The sequence below is a fragment of the Salmo salar genome, chromosome ssa11 (genome assembly GCF_905237065.1).
Source record: "Salmo salar chromosome ssa11, Ssal_v3.1, whole genome shotgun sequence".
NCBI classification, from domain to species: domain Eukaryota; kingdom Metazoa; phylum Chordata; class Actinopteri; order Salmoniformes; family Salmonidae; genus Salmo; species Salmo salar.
The window spans coordinates 21,782,979-21,800,000 of record NC_059452.1 but is presented as its reverse complement, the minus strand read 5'-3'; the positions used below and the strand labels follow the sequence as shown (position 1 = coordinate 21,800,000).

The following is a 17,022-nucleotide window of genomic DNA, read 5'->3' as shown; positions in this document are numbered from 1 at the left end:
ATCATGTGCTTATAAACAGCCAAGTAGAATGCCCTGCAGAGAGGATAAATATACAGACAAAGGAGAGACATATAAACCTTATCAAATTATAAATTCAATGGAACTTTAAGAGAAAGGCCCTTGCATAAAAGCCTTTGTGGATTGACCTGAATAGCAGAGATTTATTATCTAACCTGTTTTCTGGTCGCAGGTAGTCCAGTCTGCTGGTTCCTGACGTCAGGCTGCACATAGGGTGGAATGCACACTCAAAGCTGTACAGGGCGCGCTCTGGAACACACACACACACAGTCATTTATCAAAGACAAGTGAAAATATATAACTTTAGCCAGCACTACCTGGCTGCTAAACAGTCTCAGTGATTCTCAATTGGTAGATCACCATACCCTCCTCCAGGCTCCTTCCACCTGTCTGTGTTTGTCTTTTCCTCTGCTGGAAGGCATGAAAACAGCTTTAAGTGAAACCACTCACTTTCTCCCTTGCAAGTCCCAGTGTCAACTACTACATCAACAAGACTAGCTACCTAGAGGTAGCAGCATTTCTCATTGGTCAAAACACTGGTAGGATCCCAATGTACTAAGCCCTTGCAAACTAAGACTATACATCTGTCTAAAAAAATTCCAGAGCTGCTGTAATGAGTTGATTTGAGTAGGACCTCATTAACATGATCAGGAGCAGTTGACAGGACGAGAGGGGCGACACCCACAAGAATCTTGACATGCACCTTCAAATGACTATATCTGAACATTCAGTGGGTTGTTTGAATGTATTGTGTACAGTGCAAACACGTGGCTAGATAACCGATAAATATTTAGATGGGTTCAATTCAGTTACATGCGGTTGAAAATGTTCTTTCACATTGGAGGTCAGAGAGAAGTCACTGTAAATGGAAGCTGCTTTTGCTTGCCCTCTGTATTGATGTGATTTAGCCCTGACCAAAGCATGCTCTGCTCAAACCTTAACTGTATTTATCAACTCATTTATAGATGATGATAGCCGGCTAGTAGCGACAGGCTTGGAGTAACAGTATGGTAACATTTCCTGCCTAAATGCATTACCTGAGGAATCTGAAATACACTACTTTGCATGCTGGCCCCTTGTACTTTTTTTCCCCAATTTAGAGTCTTTCAGAGAATAAACATGCTGTAGATACAGCAGACTCAATTGAACTATTAAACCTTATCTAGATCAATTGCATAAGGCAGAGGTTCTTAAGCTTTTTCAGCGCAAGACCCAAACGAGAAATTTACTGTCCTCGAACCACCCAAATTAAGAAGAAATAGTATATGAATAAATGTTTACTCCTAACTCTCGACCCACCACTCACATGCTCAGGGCCTACTTCGGGTTCCAAACCATAGTTGAAGAAACCCTGGCATCAGGTAATATATGACATACTAGAGCAGTGTGTGGTATAGGTATGTGTATCAAATAACCTATTAAACAGAGGACACCGATGTTTATCAAGAATAATGTTACATAAACTTATTCCAACTATTTATCTGGGACCTAGATGAAATTGTATAAGGGTCCAAGGAAACATACCAAAGGGGTCTCAAGACACATTTACAAACCTTGAACAAGAGGATACAGCAGAGAGGATCCCCAACTAACCAATCAGAGCTTTGAGTATGACCCTCCTTGCCAACCAGAGCAAAGACAGGAGTCCCACTCACCAATCAGGTCCCTGACACTCACCGATTAGGTCCCTGGCCATTTCCTGGTCCTCCTGTATGCGGCAGACATCAGAGAGTTGCAGCAGGGAGTCAATGTGGTAGGGGTTCATCTGTAACAGGGCCTGGGGGAGAGGGTAGGGTGGGGGTGGACAGGGTGGGGGAGACAGGGAGGGGTGGGGGAGACAGTGGGAGAGGAAGACAGGGAGAGGGTGGGGTGGACAGGGGGAGTTTGGGGTAGACAGGGAGAGGGAGGGGGAGACAGGGAGAGGGGGGGAGGTTGTGGAGACGGGGAGGTTGGGGAGACAGGGGGACAGGGGGAGAGTGAGGGACATGGGGGAGGGATGGGGGAGACAGGAAGAGGGTAGGGGAGACGGGGAGGGAGATGGGGGAGGATGGGTTGGACAGGGGCAGGGTGGGGAGGGGGGGGGGGGTGACAGGAGAAGGGTGGGGGGGGACAGGTGGGGAAGACAGGGAGATAGGTGGGGGAGTTATGGGGGAGACAGGGAGGAGGATCACCGTTTGTCTAAACATTAGAAACCATGTATGTCCTCAACCTGAAATTTCAACTGAATTTACCTCTAGTTTCTCATGCCGTGACCTAGAATCTTAGTCAGGATTTATCTAGAATCTAAATTAATGCGTATCAGTTGTCCTAGATATTTGAGACATGCATCACGGCTTTGCTGATCAATCTCCCTGAGACCGTGGGTGTAGCCTTACCACAATGTTGTTGGGATCCATGGACTCCACTGAGTCCAGGAACTTGAACTGAATCTGCTGGTAGTCCCGGCTGTGCTCGAAGGTGAAGTACTGTAGACCATCCCTGGACTCCAGTAGGGTCATTGAGATACCTGAGGGAGGAAATATAACGGACAGTATTATTCTATGTGAGTTACATGCAATGACGTATATAAACCCTGGATTGCTGATGCTATGTATTGCCCATTCAGATGCTAAGTTTCTACAACTGGGTACTGGACTTCCTGAAAGGCAGCCCCCAGGTGGTGAAGGTAGGAAACAACACCTCCACTTCGCTAATCCTCAACACTGGGGCCCCACAAGGGTGCGTGCTCAGCCCCCTCCTGTACTCTCTGTTCACTCATGACTGCGTGGCCAAACACACCTCCAACTCAATCATCAAGTTTGCGGACGATACAACAGTAGTAGGCTTGATTACCAACAATGACGAGACAGCCTACAGGGAGGATGTGAGGGCTCTGGGAGTATGGTGCCAGGAAAATAACCTCTCACTCAACGTCAACAAAACAAAAGCAGCTGATCATGGACTTCAGGAAACAGCAGAGGGAGCACCCCCCTTATCCACAGACAGGACCGCAGTGGTGAAGGTGGAAAGCTTCAAGTTCCTTGGTGTACACATCACTGACAAACTGAAATGGTCCACCCACACAGACAGTGTGGTGAAGAAGGCGCAGCAGCACCTCTTCAACCTCAGGAGGGTGAAGAAATGTGGCTTGGCACCTAAAACTTTTACAGATGCACAATTGAGAGCATCCCGTCAGGCTGTATCACCGCTTGCTACGGCAACTACACCGCCCGCAACCTCAGGGCTCTCCAGAGGGTGGTGCGGTCTGCCCAACGCATCACCAGGGGCAAAAGACCTGCCCTCCAGGACACCTACAGCACACAATGTCACAGGAAGGCTAAAAAGATAGTCAAGGACAACAACCACCTGAGCCACGGCCAGTTCACCCCACTATCATCCAGAAGGTGAGATCAGTACAGGTGCATCAAAGCTGGGACTGAGAGACTGAAAAACAGCTTCTATCTCAAGGCCATCAGACTGTTAAATAGCCATCACTAGCACATTAGAAGCTGCTGCCTATATACATAGACTTGAAATCACTGGCCACTTTAATAATGTTTACATATTTTGCATTACTCATCTCATAATACAAGCATTTCTTGACACCTGCAATAACATCTGCTAAACATGTGTATGTGACCAATAAAATGTGATTTGAAGCCACCAGTCGGCAATATTGGCCTTCCCTAGTAGGAGCAGTCCTCCACATGAATGAATGGAATTCGACAGTATTTCAATTAAAAGGACAAAATGACATGTATTTAAATATTTTGTTGTTGTAGTGGAGACAGTAACATTAGTACCACCAAAAAAAATGCTTTAAGGAAAATGTTACATATTTTTTCATTTTTATGTTTAGCTCACATAATACAACCTAAAGGTATGCATTAAAGTGTCTGTATTAGAATAAATCAAAAACGAATATAGACAATAATAAATGCATTTCTAGAGCTTCCAAAATCCAACATTTTTACAATTGAGGAGGAGTACCAAGATGGCTGCGCGGTGGCTTCAATACAGCGCCCCATCAGTCATCCAGGATCTATACACATTATTGGTTAAATGTGTATACAGTTGCAGTATGTTGAAATTGCATTAATTTGATATAGATGTGCATGTGGAATAAAGATAATGATAAGTCAATTCGATATAGATATACAGTGCATTCGGAAAGTATTCAGACCCCTTGACTTTTTCCATATTTTGTTACATTACAGCCTTATTCAAAAACGGATTAAATTGTTTTTCTCATCAATCTACACACAATACCCCATAATGACAAAGCAAAAACAGGTTTTTAGAAATATCACATTTACATAAGTATTCAGACCCTTTACTCAGTACTTTGTTGAAGCACCTTACAGCGATTACAGCTGAGTCTTCTAGGGTATGATGCTACAAGCTTGGCACACCTGTATTTGGGGAGTTTCTCCCATTCTTCTCTGTAGATCCTCTCAAGCTCTGTCAAGTTGGATGGGGAGCGTCGCTGCACAGCTAATTTCAGGTCTCTCCAGAGAGGTTCGATTGGGTTCAAGTCCAGGCTCTGGCTGGGCCATTCAAGGACATTCAGAGACTTGCCCCGAAGCCACTCCTGTGTTGTCTTGTCTGTGTGCTTATGGTCGTTGTCCTGTTGGAAGGTGAACCTTCACCCCAGTCTGAGGTCCTGAGCGCTCTGGAGCAGGTCTCATCAAGGATCTCTCTGTACTTTGCTCCGTTCATCTTTCCTGTGACTAGCCTTCCAGTCCCTGCCACTGAAAAACATCCCCACATCATGATGCTGCCACCAGAATGCTTCACCATAGTAATGGTGCCAGGTTTCCTCCAGACATGACGCTTGGCATTCAGGCCAATCTTGGTTTCATCAGACAAGAGAATCTTGTTTCTCATGGACTGAGAGTGTTTAGGTGCCTTTTGGCAAACTCCAAGTGGGCTGTCATGTACTTCCATTTGGCCACTCTACCATAAAGGTCTGATTGTAGAAATGTTTTGGTATCCTTCCCCACATCTGTGCCTCGACACAATCCTGTCTCGGAGCTCTACAGACAATTCCTTCAACCTCATGGCTTGGTTTTTGCTCTGACATGCACTGTCAACTGTGGGACCTTATATAGACAGGTGTGTGCCTTTCCAAATCATGTCCAATCAATTGAATTAACCACAGGTGGACTCCAATCATATTGTAGAAACATCTCAAGGATGATCAATGGAAACAGGATACACCTGAGCTCAATTTCGAGGCTCATAGCAAAGGGTCTGAATACTTATGTGAATAAGGTATTTCTGTTTTTTATTTTCAATTAATTTCTAAAAATCTGTTTTCGCTTTGTCATTATGGGGTATTGAGTGTAGATTGATGAGAAAAAGTTAAGGGGTCTGAATACTTTCCGAATGCACTGTAGATATTTAAGTGGAATAAAAATTGCAATCTGTCCCACTGATTCTATGCCCATGTACAGTATAGCACCCTAGAATTTGAATGAACACTTTGGGCTAAGGAGAAGTGGATTCAGAGGGAAGCATTTCATGGTGACACAGCAGTCATGGTGTACCACATACAAGCTAAGGCATTGAGACTACTCAAAATGTGAGAGGTAAGATATAAATAAATTACCCATCTATATTTTGTGAGGGAAAATATATTTCCCAGAACAAATCTCCAGTCAGGTGATTGCATAAGCCTTGAGTTTGGGGGAGCTTTAACACCCTGAGGAGAAGCTAACACTGACATAACAGACGGATTCTTCTCCACCCTCAGCTCTGGGTTAAACAGCCCAGTATCCCACAACACCCAGGGCACTATGGACCCAAACATCAATGGAGTCTTTCCCAAACATCAATAGAGTCTTTGAGCCAGAGGGCAAGGCAGCATTTGATTAACGATATGTGGCGATTGGACTGTTTTTTAACAAGACGTCATAGGGCAGCGTTTAAGAACACAGCCTTTAGTGTGATCCTACACAGAAAAGCTGTCTCTGTCAACAAGGCTTCAGGCTGCTCACTGCTGTTAACATGGACTTTTTTCTGCTGCTACTCTTGATTGGTTACATGCTACCCAAACTGAACCAGGATTCTTAGAGTCCGATGAGAATTCCAAATGTGATAATGGAGATACACTGTTGCCTTGTTGCGCAACACAGAGGCGCCAGCCCAGGGAGACGGGAGTTAAATAAAGCATAATTGATTAAATCCTAATAAATAGAAACTGGCCATTCAAAATGTATTTCAGAGAACTGGAGCTACAGTATAGTGAAGTCTGGCGCTATAGCGTGGCTGGCCCTTAAATGTACACTACACAGAGAGCTCATTTCAAAAACATGCCTGTCAATCTCTCCTGGCTCAAAGTAGAGGAGAGACTGGCTGCATCACTACTTGTCTCTGTGAGAGGTATTGACGTGTTGAAAGCACCAAACTGTCTGTTCAACAGCTAACACAGCTCAGATACCCATACATACACTACAAGACATGCCACCAGGGGTCTCTTCACAGTCCCTAAGGCAGGGGTCTCCAACCCTGTTCCTGGAGAGCTACCCTCCTGTAGGTTTTCAATCCAACTCCAGTTGTAAATAAGCTGGTTCAGTTTACCAACCAGCTAATTATTAGAATCAGGTGTGCTAGATTAGGGTTGGAGTGAAAACCTGCAAGACGTTAGCTCTCCAGGAACAGGGTTGTAGAGTCCTGCCTTAAGTTCAGAACAAGGTTGGGAAACGCACAGTACTTCATAAAGCCAAGACTACATGGAACTCTCTCACATCAGGTAACCCAAACTAGCAGTAAAATCAGATTTCAAAAACATAACACCCCACAGCACAACGTGGACTGCGAAGAGACACACACACACACACACTGTAATATTGTATCGTTGTACATTTTAATGGTAGAGCAGTGTGAATGTGTACAGTACACAATGTTTGTTGTGATGTATTGATTTATTTATGATGCAGACTATTGTTTTGATGTGTTGTTTTGTAGGGTTGGGCAGTGTCCCGATTTTCATACCGTCTCTGTAACATATCGGGATATACGGTATTACCCAAAATGCACATAAGGGGCGCTATTTCAAATAATAATGAATATAAATAAATATGTTTTTTATTTTTTATTTACACACGCAACCATTTAGTCAACATGGATCTTGATCCAGGAAGGGATTGAATGTCTCTGCTGTAACCAAGAAGCATGATCTTGACATCTAGCAAAAAAGTTAGCAAATCAAATGCATTATTGGATCCCTGAGCTGGATATAATTTACTGACACATCTTAGATTTCTTATAGTTATCTTGTTATGGATAGGGGGCAGTATTTTCACGGCCGGATAAAAAACGTACCCGATTTAATCTGATTATTACTCCTGCCCAGAAACTAGAATATGCATATAATTATTAGCTTTGGATAGAAAACACTCCAAAGTTTCTAAAACTGTTTGAATGGTGTCTGTGAGTATAACAGAACTCATTTGGCAGGCCAAAACCTGAGAAGATTCCAAACAGGAAGCGCCCTCTCTGACTATTTCTTGGCCTTCTTGATCATCTCTATCCAAAACAGGGGATCTCTGCTGTAACGTGACATTTTCTAACGCTCCCATAGGCTCTCAGAAGGAGCCAGATCATTGAATGATGACTTTGCAGGCCATGGCTGAAAAACAGTAGCGCATTTGGATAGTGGTCGATCTGAGAACAATGAGACTGGGGGCGCGTGCACGAGACGACTCCATGTTTTTATTTTTTCGTCTTTGAACGAAAACAGGGTTTCCCGGTCGGAATATTATCGCTTTTTTACGAGAAAAACCGCATAAAAATTTATTTTAAACAGCGTTTGACATGCTTCGAAGTACGGTAATGGAATATTTTGAATTTTTTTGTCACGAAACGCGCCGGGCGCGTCACCCTTCGGATAGTGTCTTGAACGCACGAACAAAACGCCGCTATTTGGATATAACAATGGATTATTTGGAACCAAACCAACATTTGTTATTGAAGTAGAAGTCCTGGGAGTGCATTCTGACGAAGAACAGCAAAGGTAATCCAATTTTTCTTATAGTAAATCTGAGTTTGGTTAGTACCAAACTTGGTGGGTGTCAAAATAGCTAGCCATGATGGCCGGGCTATCTACTCAGAATATTGCAAAATGTGCTTTCACCGAGAAGCTATTTTAAAATCGGACACCGCGATTGCATAAAGGAGTTCTGTATCTATAATTCTTAAAATAATTGTTATGTTTTTTGTGAACGTTTATTGTGAGTAATTTAGTAAATTCACTGGAAGTGTTCGGTGGGAATGCTAGTTCTGAACGTCACATGCTAATGTAAAAAGCTGGTTTTTGATATAAATATGAACTTGATTGAACAAAACATGCATGTATTGTATAACATAATGTCCTAGGAGTGTCATCTGATGAAGATCATCAAAGGTTAGTGCTGCATTTAGCTGTGGTTTTGTTTTTTGTGACATTATATGCTAGCTTGAAAAATGGGTGTCTGATTATTTCTGGCTGGGTACTCTGCTGACATAATCTAATGTTTTGCTTTCGCTGAAATCGGACAGTGTGGTTAGATAAAGGAGAGTCTTGTCTTTAAAATGGTGTAAAATAGTCATATGTTTGAAAAATTGAGGTTTTTGTATTTTTGAGGAATTTGTAATTCGCGCCACGCCTATCATTGGATATTACATTTACATTACATTTAAGTCATTTAGCAGACGCTCTTATCCAGAGCGACTTACAAAATGGTGCATTCACCTTATGATATCCAGTGGAACAACCACTTTACAATAGTGCATCTAAATCTTTTAAGGGGGGGTTAGAAGGATTACTTTATCCTATCCTAGGTATTCCTTAAAGAGGTGGGGTTTCAGGTGTCTCCGGAAGGTGGTGATTGACTCCGCTGTCCTGGCGTCGTAAGGGAGCTTGTTCCACCATTGGGGTGCCAGAGCAGCGAACAGTTTTGACTGGGCTGAGCGGGAACTGTGCTTCCTCAGAGGTAGGGGGGCCAGCAGGCCAGTGGTGGATGAACGCAGTGCCCTTGTTTGGGTGTAGGGCCTGATCAGAGCCTGAAGGTATGGAGGTGCCGTTCCCTTCACAGCTCCGTAGGCAATCACCATGGTCTTGTAGCGGATGCGAGCTTCAACTGGAAGCCAGTGGAGAGAGCGGAGGAGCGGGGTGACGTGAGAGAACTTGGGAAGGTTGAACACCAGACGGGCTGCGGCGTTCTGGATGAGTTGTAGGGGTTTAATGGCACAGGCAGGGAGCCCAGCCAACAGCGAGTTGCAGTAATCCAGACGGGAGATGACAAGTGTCTGGATTAGGACCTGCGCCGCTTCCTGTGTGAGGCAGGGTCGTACTCTGCGAATGTTGTAGAGCATGAACCTACAGGATCGGGTCACCGCCTTGATGTTAGTGGAGAACGACAGGGTGTTGTCCAGGATCACGCCAAGGTTCTTAGCACTCTGGGAGGAGGACACAAGGGAGTTGTCAACCGTGATGGCGAGATCATGGAAGGGGCAGTCCTTCCCCGGGAGGAAGAGCAGCTCCGTCTTGCCGAGGTTCAGCTTGAGCTGGTGATCCGTCATCCACACTGATATGTCTGACAGACATATTGGAGCAGGTGTTCCGCTAGCGGAACGTCTAGATGTAAGAGGTTATACTTAAATGATATTTATAAGCAGTGGAGTAGTACGCACCCTTACGAGGCGGAGGTGCCCTTAACCCAAAAAAAGTATTACTTTGTTTTGGTATTATTCATTTCTGAATGGTATTGAAAATCATACCGTCGGTATATTGAAATATAATGTTCATACTGTATACCGGGCTTACTTTTCAGTTTCTGTTTGGACCCCAGAAAAAAACGGGGATCCTGCCATGCCTCTCGATTGTTCGCATGAACTTAATTTATGCCATCATCGTTACAGTACATTAGTGTATGAGGTAGGGCTGACCCCATTTAGTCCACTGGTCCACTGTTTGGTCAACCGAGACTTCTTTAGTTGAGCAGAAGCACATAAACATAAACATATGTATATATATATATATAAATTGTATTTGGTTATATTATGTAAGAACAATGGTGCAACAAAAATAAAAATAATATTATTTTATCACAAATGTGGTTTCTCCTGCGTTGGACAGTGGTCGCCTTTTCCTAGACCACGTTGCTAATAACAAAGCCGGCATATTGGTGTTGATAACAATGCGACAGAGGCAGCAGCAGAGTTAGGAGACAAGAAAATAGCCCTTGCCTTAATTGACTAAGTGAGGAGAGAGGAAACCCCCACTTAATTAGGTCTAAAATCAATAGCCTAACTGTTAAACGTGCCTGGCTTTATAAATCACCATATATCTACAGAAATAAGGCAGTTCCTGCTTTTGTTGCCTGTTTGAGTTACGGTGTTTGTCTATCATAATCACGTCAATAAATTGGTTATAACAAACTCTGAACACCGTAAGACAAACACCGTAACACAAACACTCAAACAGGCAACAAAAGCAGGAACTGTCTTATTTCTGTAGATATATATGGATGATGATATGCTACAGGTCAGGCCCTATTGGTCACGTGCATGCGAAGCATACATGTGTCACGTAGAGATAGAAAGCGTTGAGGGAATAGGGAATGTTTTTCCTAAACAAATTAGGGATTTCTGTAACATAACTTTTCAGTCAGAAATGGCTTCAGCAACACACTGTTGATGTGTGTCTTAAATATTTCATGAAACAAGCTCAGTGCATATAGTTGATTTCATTAAAACACATAGGATGTGTCTATAGTATATATAAATATATACATATATATATTTTATTTGTTTTACCTTTATTTAACTAGGCAAGTCAGTTAAGAACAAATTCTTATTTACAATGATGGCCTATACCAGCCAAACCCGGACGACGCTGGGCCAATTGTGCGCCCGCCCTATGGGATTCCCAATCAAGGCCGGTTGTGATACAGCCTGGATTCGAACCGGGGTGTCTGTAGTGACGCCTCTAGCACTGAGATGCAGTGGCTTAGACTGCTGTGCACTCGGGACCCCAAAATATATGGAAAAATGCAGGGTTTTCAAATTTCGACCAATCGATTTGTCGAAAGAACAGACGACTCTTGGTCGACTGATGTTTTGTGACTTTGTCATGGGAGACACTTAGTTACATTTGCATCCACAAAAATATTTCTGTGAAATGTTGCATAAATAGTATGTATTCACAAGGCTTTCAGCATTCTGAGCGGCTGCCGAGTGTGCGAGTTTGAGTGTAGGTCTGACCTGGGCGACTGAAGCGTGGCCAGGTGTCTTTAGGGATGGTCATCCAGGTGCTGCGATGGAACTGTCTCTGTCTCTGACGAGGTCTGAGGAAAGAATGAAGAGATGGCCTTACACTGTAACCTTTAATAGTAGCACCCCCACTGATAAGGAGTTCTGTATAGATCTTACCTTTGATCTCCAAGAACTGCTCGAGCTCCAAAGTATCTCTTCAACTCCGTCTCAGGATTCAGGTTCCTGACAAACAAAAGAGGGTAAGTCCCAATCAAATCTATCACTGATAAATGACTGCCATAAATGATGTGTATTCTGATTGGATGACGTTACCCCACGGAGAGTCCTGATGTTGTGCTGTGCTCCTACTCACCTGTGTTCCACATAGAGTACAGGCCTGTTGTCTGAGCCTCCACAGCCCTCACTCTGCAGGGTCAGTCCATTAGACTGCTCTATGGTCTCCAGCAGCGCGTCGATGTCATCCCCAGCTACCTCCTGACAACCACACATAAGACAGAGCAGCCTATGTGAATGAGTGAGACGGCATCAGGGCAGCACCCCCATAGCCTCAATATACAATAAAATGCTGCTAAAGCAAGTGGTTAATATGGCATTGTGCACAACAGCGCCCTCACATTGGGGGACATATGTGTAAGTGATTTGTCAAGATGGACTGTATACCTGTTTATCTCCTGTAGTGTTCTTTTTCTTATTCTTTTTCTTCTTTTTCTTGCTCGCTTTATCTCCGGACTGACAACATAAAAACTTTTAAACAACTCTTCAAAACATTTTGACTAGATCAATCATGCATAATAACAACAAGACTGAAGAGGAAGGGGCTCCCAATACCCCATGATACTGTGGAGGCTACAGTGTATCAGGGGAGTCCGTCTCTCTCCTCACCTTCGCAGCACCTGTCTCAGGCTGGGCATCTCTCTTCTCTGTTTCCCCGCTGTCACTCTTCTCCTTGCTTTCATCACCATTCTGTTCTTCTGGCTTCACTGTGTCTTCATCCGTCGTGGCTTTCTCTGCATCACATATCTGCAGCGACATGGTTCCAGCAAGAAGAAGGGAAAGGCTCAGGTTAAGGTTGTATATCAGAGACTAAATCTCTACATTGCACATAGTTTTAATTAATCTTTGGTCAGTCTCTGCATTTTTTTCTTGTTCTTGCGGGAGCATTGGGATTCCAACCCATCCTAGTGACATTCATATGGTCAAGGCAAGAGGGTGTACTGTATGACTCCTGTCTGGCCAGGCAAAATCGGTTAGTCAGTATAATGCTGGTTTGATTTGTTGACAGTCTGCATATGTCAATATGTCCTGCTGCTTTTTTAATTGACTAGCATAACAAGCTAGCTAGCTATGTCACACAGTTATGTAGTCTAGGGGTTGGAGCTACGTGGCAGTTAGCGAGACATTTCTTAAACATTTTGCAATGTGTGTTAGAAAAAGATAAACACTCCACCAGTTCGTAAATGTTGCTTAAGTTTTTCTTATTCTTCTTAGCTTTTCTGATGCTGCTCTTAGCAGGCTGGAGAACAGCTTCTTCCAGTTCCTCTTCCTCAACATCCGCAGCCTGCTCCTCTGGCCCTGGCTCTTCACCTGGGACAAGATCCCCGAGGTCCAGGGCCTCCTGCCCCCGCTGTTTCCCCTTCAACCTCCTCAGAGCACGACTCGACATCTTCCCGGGACAGAGTTGTCACGAAGATGGGCTATGGTTTAAATTGGGATTTTACCCAGCTCCAGCCATAAACAACATGAGAGCAAAATCCGCATGCCAAAGAGTTTATTCTACGGGTACTCCATGTAGACAATCTTGGTGCATGCCAACTATTTTCGTTTTGATAATCACAGTTCGCTGCCGTTAACCTTTGTACCACTAGGTGGCAGTAGTGCGTAAGGACAAACGCTCTGAAAATGCCTGAAATTAGTTAACACAAAAGGGAACTAACGACTTTCAACATTTCAACTATTATCTGCATGACTGGAGGAGCGGCAATCACTGTCAAGGCTGTTGCTGTAAAGTCAGTTAATGGTTTCAAAGCCTATGACCAATGCATCTTTTTGTTGTTAACAAGGGTTGCCCTGGGTCTATCAATACCTTTTATGTGTTATGGTGTCAAGAAATGGCCATTATAACTAATAAATTAGACTGAGTATAACACAGATAAACAAATAAGGAAGTTGCACCTGTTCCTGCTGCTGTTATGATGTAATGGTTGCCAAACCCAGAGCACTCAAGGAAACACACATTGCATTCCTCATTCTTGAGGTAAAGGTCAACTGTGACCATAGGAATGAAGCAGGTGCTTCATGTGGAGGAAAGAAATGTACATGTATGTCACAACAACTGGAAATGTCTTTAGGGTATATAAACATAATCTGTATAATCTGTTATAACTAATGTATGACATCTCTGTGGCTGTGTATGATCTGAATAGCGCAGGAATTTCCAATGTGTCGTAATAAAGTGTGTGAGCGCCTTTGTGTGTTGCGCTGTGAGAAGGAACGGTTAAATGCATAGGGTTCATAGGAACTATTACAAAAGAGGAAATGTAAAACTTGAGACATGACACGTAATTGTCATTCCAAACCCACAGTTCATCAATGATGAAACAGACATAAACATTCATTGTAGTTATATGGTAAACATGCACATTTTAAATAACTAGAATAACTATGTTTATTTTCAGATTGTATCAAAAGCATAACAAGCATAAAACATAGACATACATTATTTTGTAGAGAGGTGAATACACAACTGTCCATAATACAGCTAGTTGGCCACTGACATAGTAAACCGGCCAAAAAGAGAAAGAGATAACGCAAAACAGTGCTTGCTTATAAACAATTAACATTCCAGTGTAAAAGAATTCAGTATATTTTGAGGATACAAAATTTATAAATAGCTCTTCATTCTCTTTTAAAATCATTTCATTATGTCTGTGCCAGTAAATGTGGTGGATTCTCATCTACATCTATTCATCCAATTACTCACAAAATAACTTACTGTCACAACAAGAATACAAACTTTTCCATTTACATTCCAAAGCCTTTTGGGGACCAAAATTATTGTAACTGAAAGAGTTGTAGCAGGTGGTGCAGAGATATAGGACACAAACCTTTTGCCGTAACTAAGGCACAGCAACATCTCAGTTCAATACAATCCCTTATACATCATCAAACATCAGCAGCAGTGTGTCCTCTCCACAACCCTCTACTCTCCGAGGCCTGATTCCTAACTTGATACCAATCCATAAAAAATTCCCATTGACGCCAATGCCCAATTTACACAAAACCTAAGTTACGCAAGCTTATGTATCTCAATTTAGGATTCGGCCCTCAGCCAATGGCAGTCGGAACTGAGCATGGCCTGGGTGGGGCTCCACTGTAGATCTGTTTTGGTTGGGGCTCAGTGGAACCATAAGCTAACCTGAGTGAGCTTAGCCCAGCAGGCCTGAAGGAAGGACAGTAAGGGGATCTATTCATCGTTGGCAGTGACAGCGATGGGGTTGACATAGGCAGCCGCCTCCAGGTCCTCTGCCCGTTTCCTGCGCATCTCTGCGGGTGGGCGTGGTGGAGGGTTCTGGGGAGGGAGCTTGATGCTCTCTCCCACCGGCTTACGTGCACTCTCCTTCCTGGGCAGGATGGGCTCCCACTGCTCCCCTCGGATGGCCGCCTGGAAGACATACAGACACAATAGACAAAAGATCATTCAGGCTCCCTCAATAACATAGATAAATGGGTTGCTTTGGTGCTGCTCTCTAGAAACATGCACGCAGTGAATTCCCAACAACAATAGGTGATAACAGCCAAGTCACTCCCCTGACAGCCTGGGTTTCTTAACTAGCTAATAATGACTCAATAAAAATAACAGAGGGCAAACAAACGCTTCCTTGTAAATCAAGGGCAGTAGGTTCATACAGGAAACTTGAGTGTTGCATCAACTGATAGCATCAGCTGATATTGCACCAATTAGATTTATCACACTACCTTTATATGGCGGTCAGACAACAACACTACTTTGTTGTTGTCTGACCACATAACTTGAGTCAAATACTTTCAAATACTTGAAATACTAACCGCAAGGTAGATGAGGCTAGCTATGCCGAGGCAGACACAGCCAAGAACAGTTGCAAGGATGAAACCACCAGGAACGCAGATCCTATAAACACACACACACACATACACAAACACACACACAGACACAGACACAGAAAAAGAGTGTTACAAAGGCAAGGCACTGATAACATGCAATGTGATATTTAAACAATGAAGATGGTGTCAAGAATGACTGTGCACAATGACACAACCTGTATCTGCTACAGCTGGAAGGAGACAGTGAAGGGAAAGAATGTTGTCTCAGCCCAGAGATCTGACTAGACTGACACAGAATGTACTCACGCTGCATGTAGAAACGCTCTGACATAGTAGTTCCTGGTCAGTGGGCCGAATGACTTCACACAGACAGTGAAGCAGTACTGACCCCTGGAAGAATCACAATATTAAGAGTTATTTATCGTGAACTTTCAAACTTTCAGTGATGAAGACTTGCTTATGACTTGCTTTCAACTGGTGGAATCATATCTGTTGCATCACTGTTAGAGTGACTTTACAGAAACGTCAGCTTGGTATGGTGTATGTGGGTACTCACGTTCTTTCTACGCTGGTGCCCTTGTTTCTCTTGCCCCTTGGGTACTCTAGTAGACAGACAAACACCCCTGCAGCTCTGGGCACATCAGTCAAGGTTACTCAACAACAACGGGTACACCTGGACCTCACTATACAATGCAAATATACATTTGGGTCTCATCTGGACATAAATGCACAAATAAGATAAATTATGGCGTAGATGCCTGTAATGCATCTACAAACATTTCCTTGTGACGTGTCAAGGGTAAATCAGCATTTAATCACGACAATAGATACAATTTTGTGCATGGAATTAACCCGTAAGAGACAGCTCTGCCCCAGTGAAAGGATACATAGCATAAGCAGCAAACTCCCAGTCCCTGAACTGGCCGGCCACCCCCACTATGCCACCAGTAAGGAGAACTGAAATGAGGAAGTAGGAAGAAGAAAATATTTCGTTTATCAAAACAGTTCCTGCAAGTCACAGATGAAGACACTTTTTTTGTATCCTGTAACTTTCAAATCGAAATGTGCCAAGAACCAAATCATTTGTACACTTCTTTTCCCCAAGTTGATTTGATGTAGTGTTTTATACAAATATGTTTTCTTTTTACAAATATTCTCACTACCAATATAATTTAATTACTTGTAATAATTTTGTCTGGAACAATTTATACATTTTGTTTTTGGTCGGTTTTAATGAATAGTGTTTGTTAGGCATACCATTCTGGAAAAACACATATATTCTTATACAGTAATAACTCATAACTAATGGGATTACACATTCCTTTAACAGTTGATACCATTATACAAATACCAAACTCAGATGTCTAAACTTGGCAAAAGTTCTCTACTCACTGAGCCCCGCCGCCAGAGCCTGTTCATTGGCCCACATAGCCCATTCTATTTTCCCCATTCTGTCTCCGTTCGGACCCGACAGAAGCCCTCTCTGTGCTCGGCAGTTATCCAACTGATTGCGGTTGTCACGTTCGATTATTATGGAAAGTGAAAATGTATAAATTTTGGAGGAACAAAGGTGGGTGGTAGCAGCCGCCTGGTCCGGCCCTCGGTCTCGTAACGTCTGAGCGGAGCGATAGAAAAAAAGGTTGGGGATATGACCTGGGAGGAGTAAACCTTAACCAGAGAGGAAGA

The 17,022-nt window shown here is 43.3% G+C and overlaps 2 protein-coding genes across 3 annotated transcripts in view; both read right to left on the bottom strand.

The window, feature by feature from the left end:
- The window catches only part of LOC106562269 (transcription factor 25), a 33,106-nt gene extending 20,042 nt beyond the window's left edge, over window positions 1–13,064 (bottom strand). The window contains exons 1-10 of one of the 2 annotated variants that reach the window (XM_045689181.1): window positions 12,704–13,064; window positions 12,139–12,276; window positions 11,917–11,985; window positions 11,609–11,730; window positions 11,413–11,478; window positions 11,245–11,327; window positions 2,394–2,524; window positions 1,696–1,795; window positions 174–267; window positions 1–33 (exon numbers count right to left, since the gene is read on the bottom strand). The exon at window positions 1–33 is cut by the window's left edge and continues 60 nt beyond it. In XM_045689181.1, coding sequence (XP_045545137.1) covers window positions 1–33; window positions 174–267; window positions 1,696–1,795; window positions 2,394–2,524; window positions 11,245–11,327; window positions 11,413–11,478; window positions 11,609–11,730; window positions 11,917–11,985; window positions 12,139–12,276; window positions 12,704–12,919 — 1,052 coding nt within the window. In that variant the 5' untranslated portion in view covers window positions 12,920–13,064. The remainder of the gene's footprint in view (window positions 34–173; window positions 268–1,695; window positions 1,796–2,393; window positions 2,525–11,244; window positions 11,328–11,412; window positions 11,479–11,608; window positions 11,731–11,916; window positions 11,986–12,138; window positions 12,277–12,703) is intronic. The other variant, XM_014127035.2, reaches the window with a different exon arrangement.
- Window positions 13,065–13,903: 839 nt separating this feature from the next.
- Window positions 13,904–17,022, bottom strand: cyba (cytochrome b-245, alpha polypeptide). The gene is made up of 6 exons (XM_014127044.2): window positions 16,729–17,022; window positions 16,224–16,293; window positions 15,893–15,967; window positions 15,643–15,726; window positions 15,322–15,403; window positions 13,904–14,917 (listed from the first exon to the last, which is right to left on the bottom strand). Exons 1-6 carry the CDS (start codon window positions 16,784–16,786, stop codon window positions 14,720–14,722), a joined length of 567 nt encoding a protein of 188 aa, XP_013982519.1. The 5' UTR covers window positions 16,787–17,022; the 3' UTR covers window positions 13,904–14,719.

What these genes read in the sequence shown, in the direction of transcription:
- cyba (XM_014127044.2), bottom strand. Translation starts at nt 16,786, where the DNA reads ATGGGGAAAATAGAATGGGCTATGTGGGCCAATGAACAGGCTCTGGCG. An exon ending in GGCACCAGCGTAGAAAGAAC is followed by an intron (nt 15,727 to 15,892) that starts GTGAGTACCCAC and finishes TGATTCTTCCAG; the next exon opens with GGGTCAGTACTGCTTCACTG. An exon ending in CTAGCCTCATCTACCTTGCG is followed by an intron (nt 14,918 to 15,321) that starts GTTAGTATTTCA and finishes TATGTCTTCCAG; the next exon opens with GCGGCCATCCGAGGGGAGCA.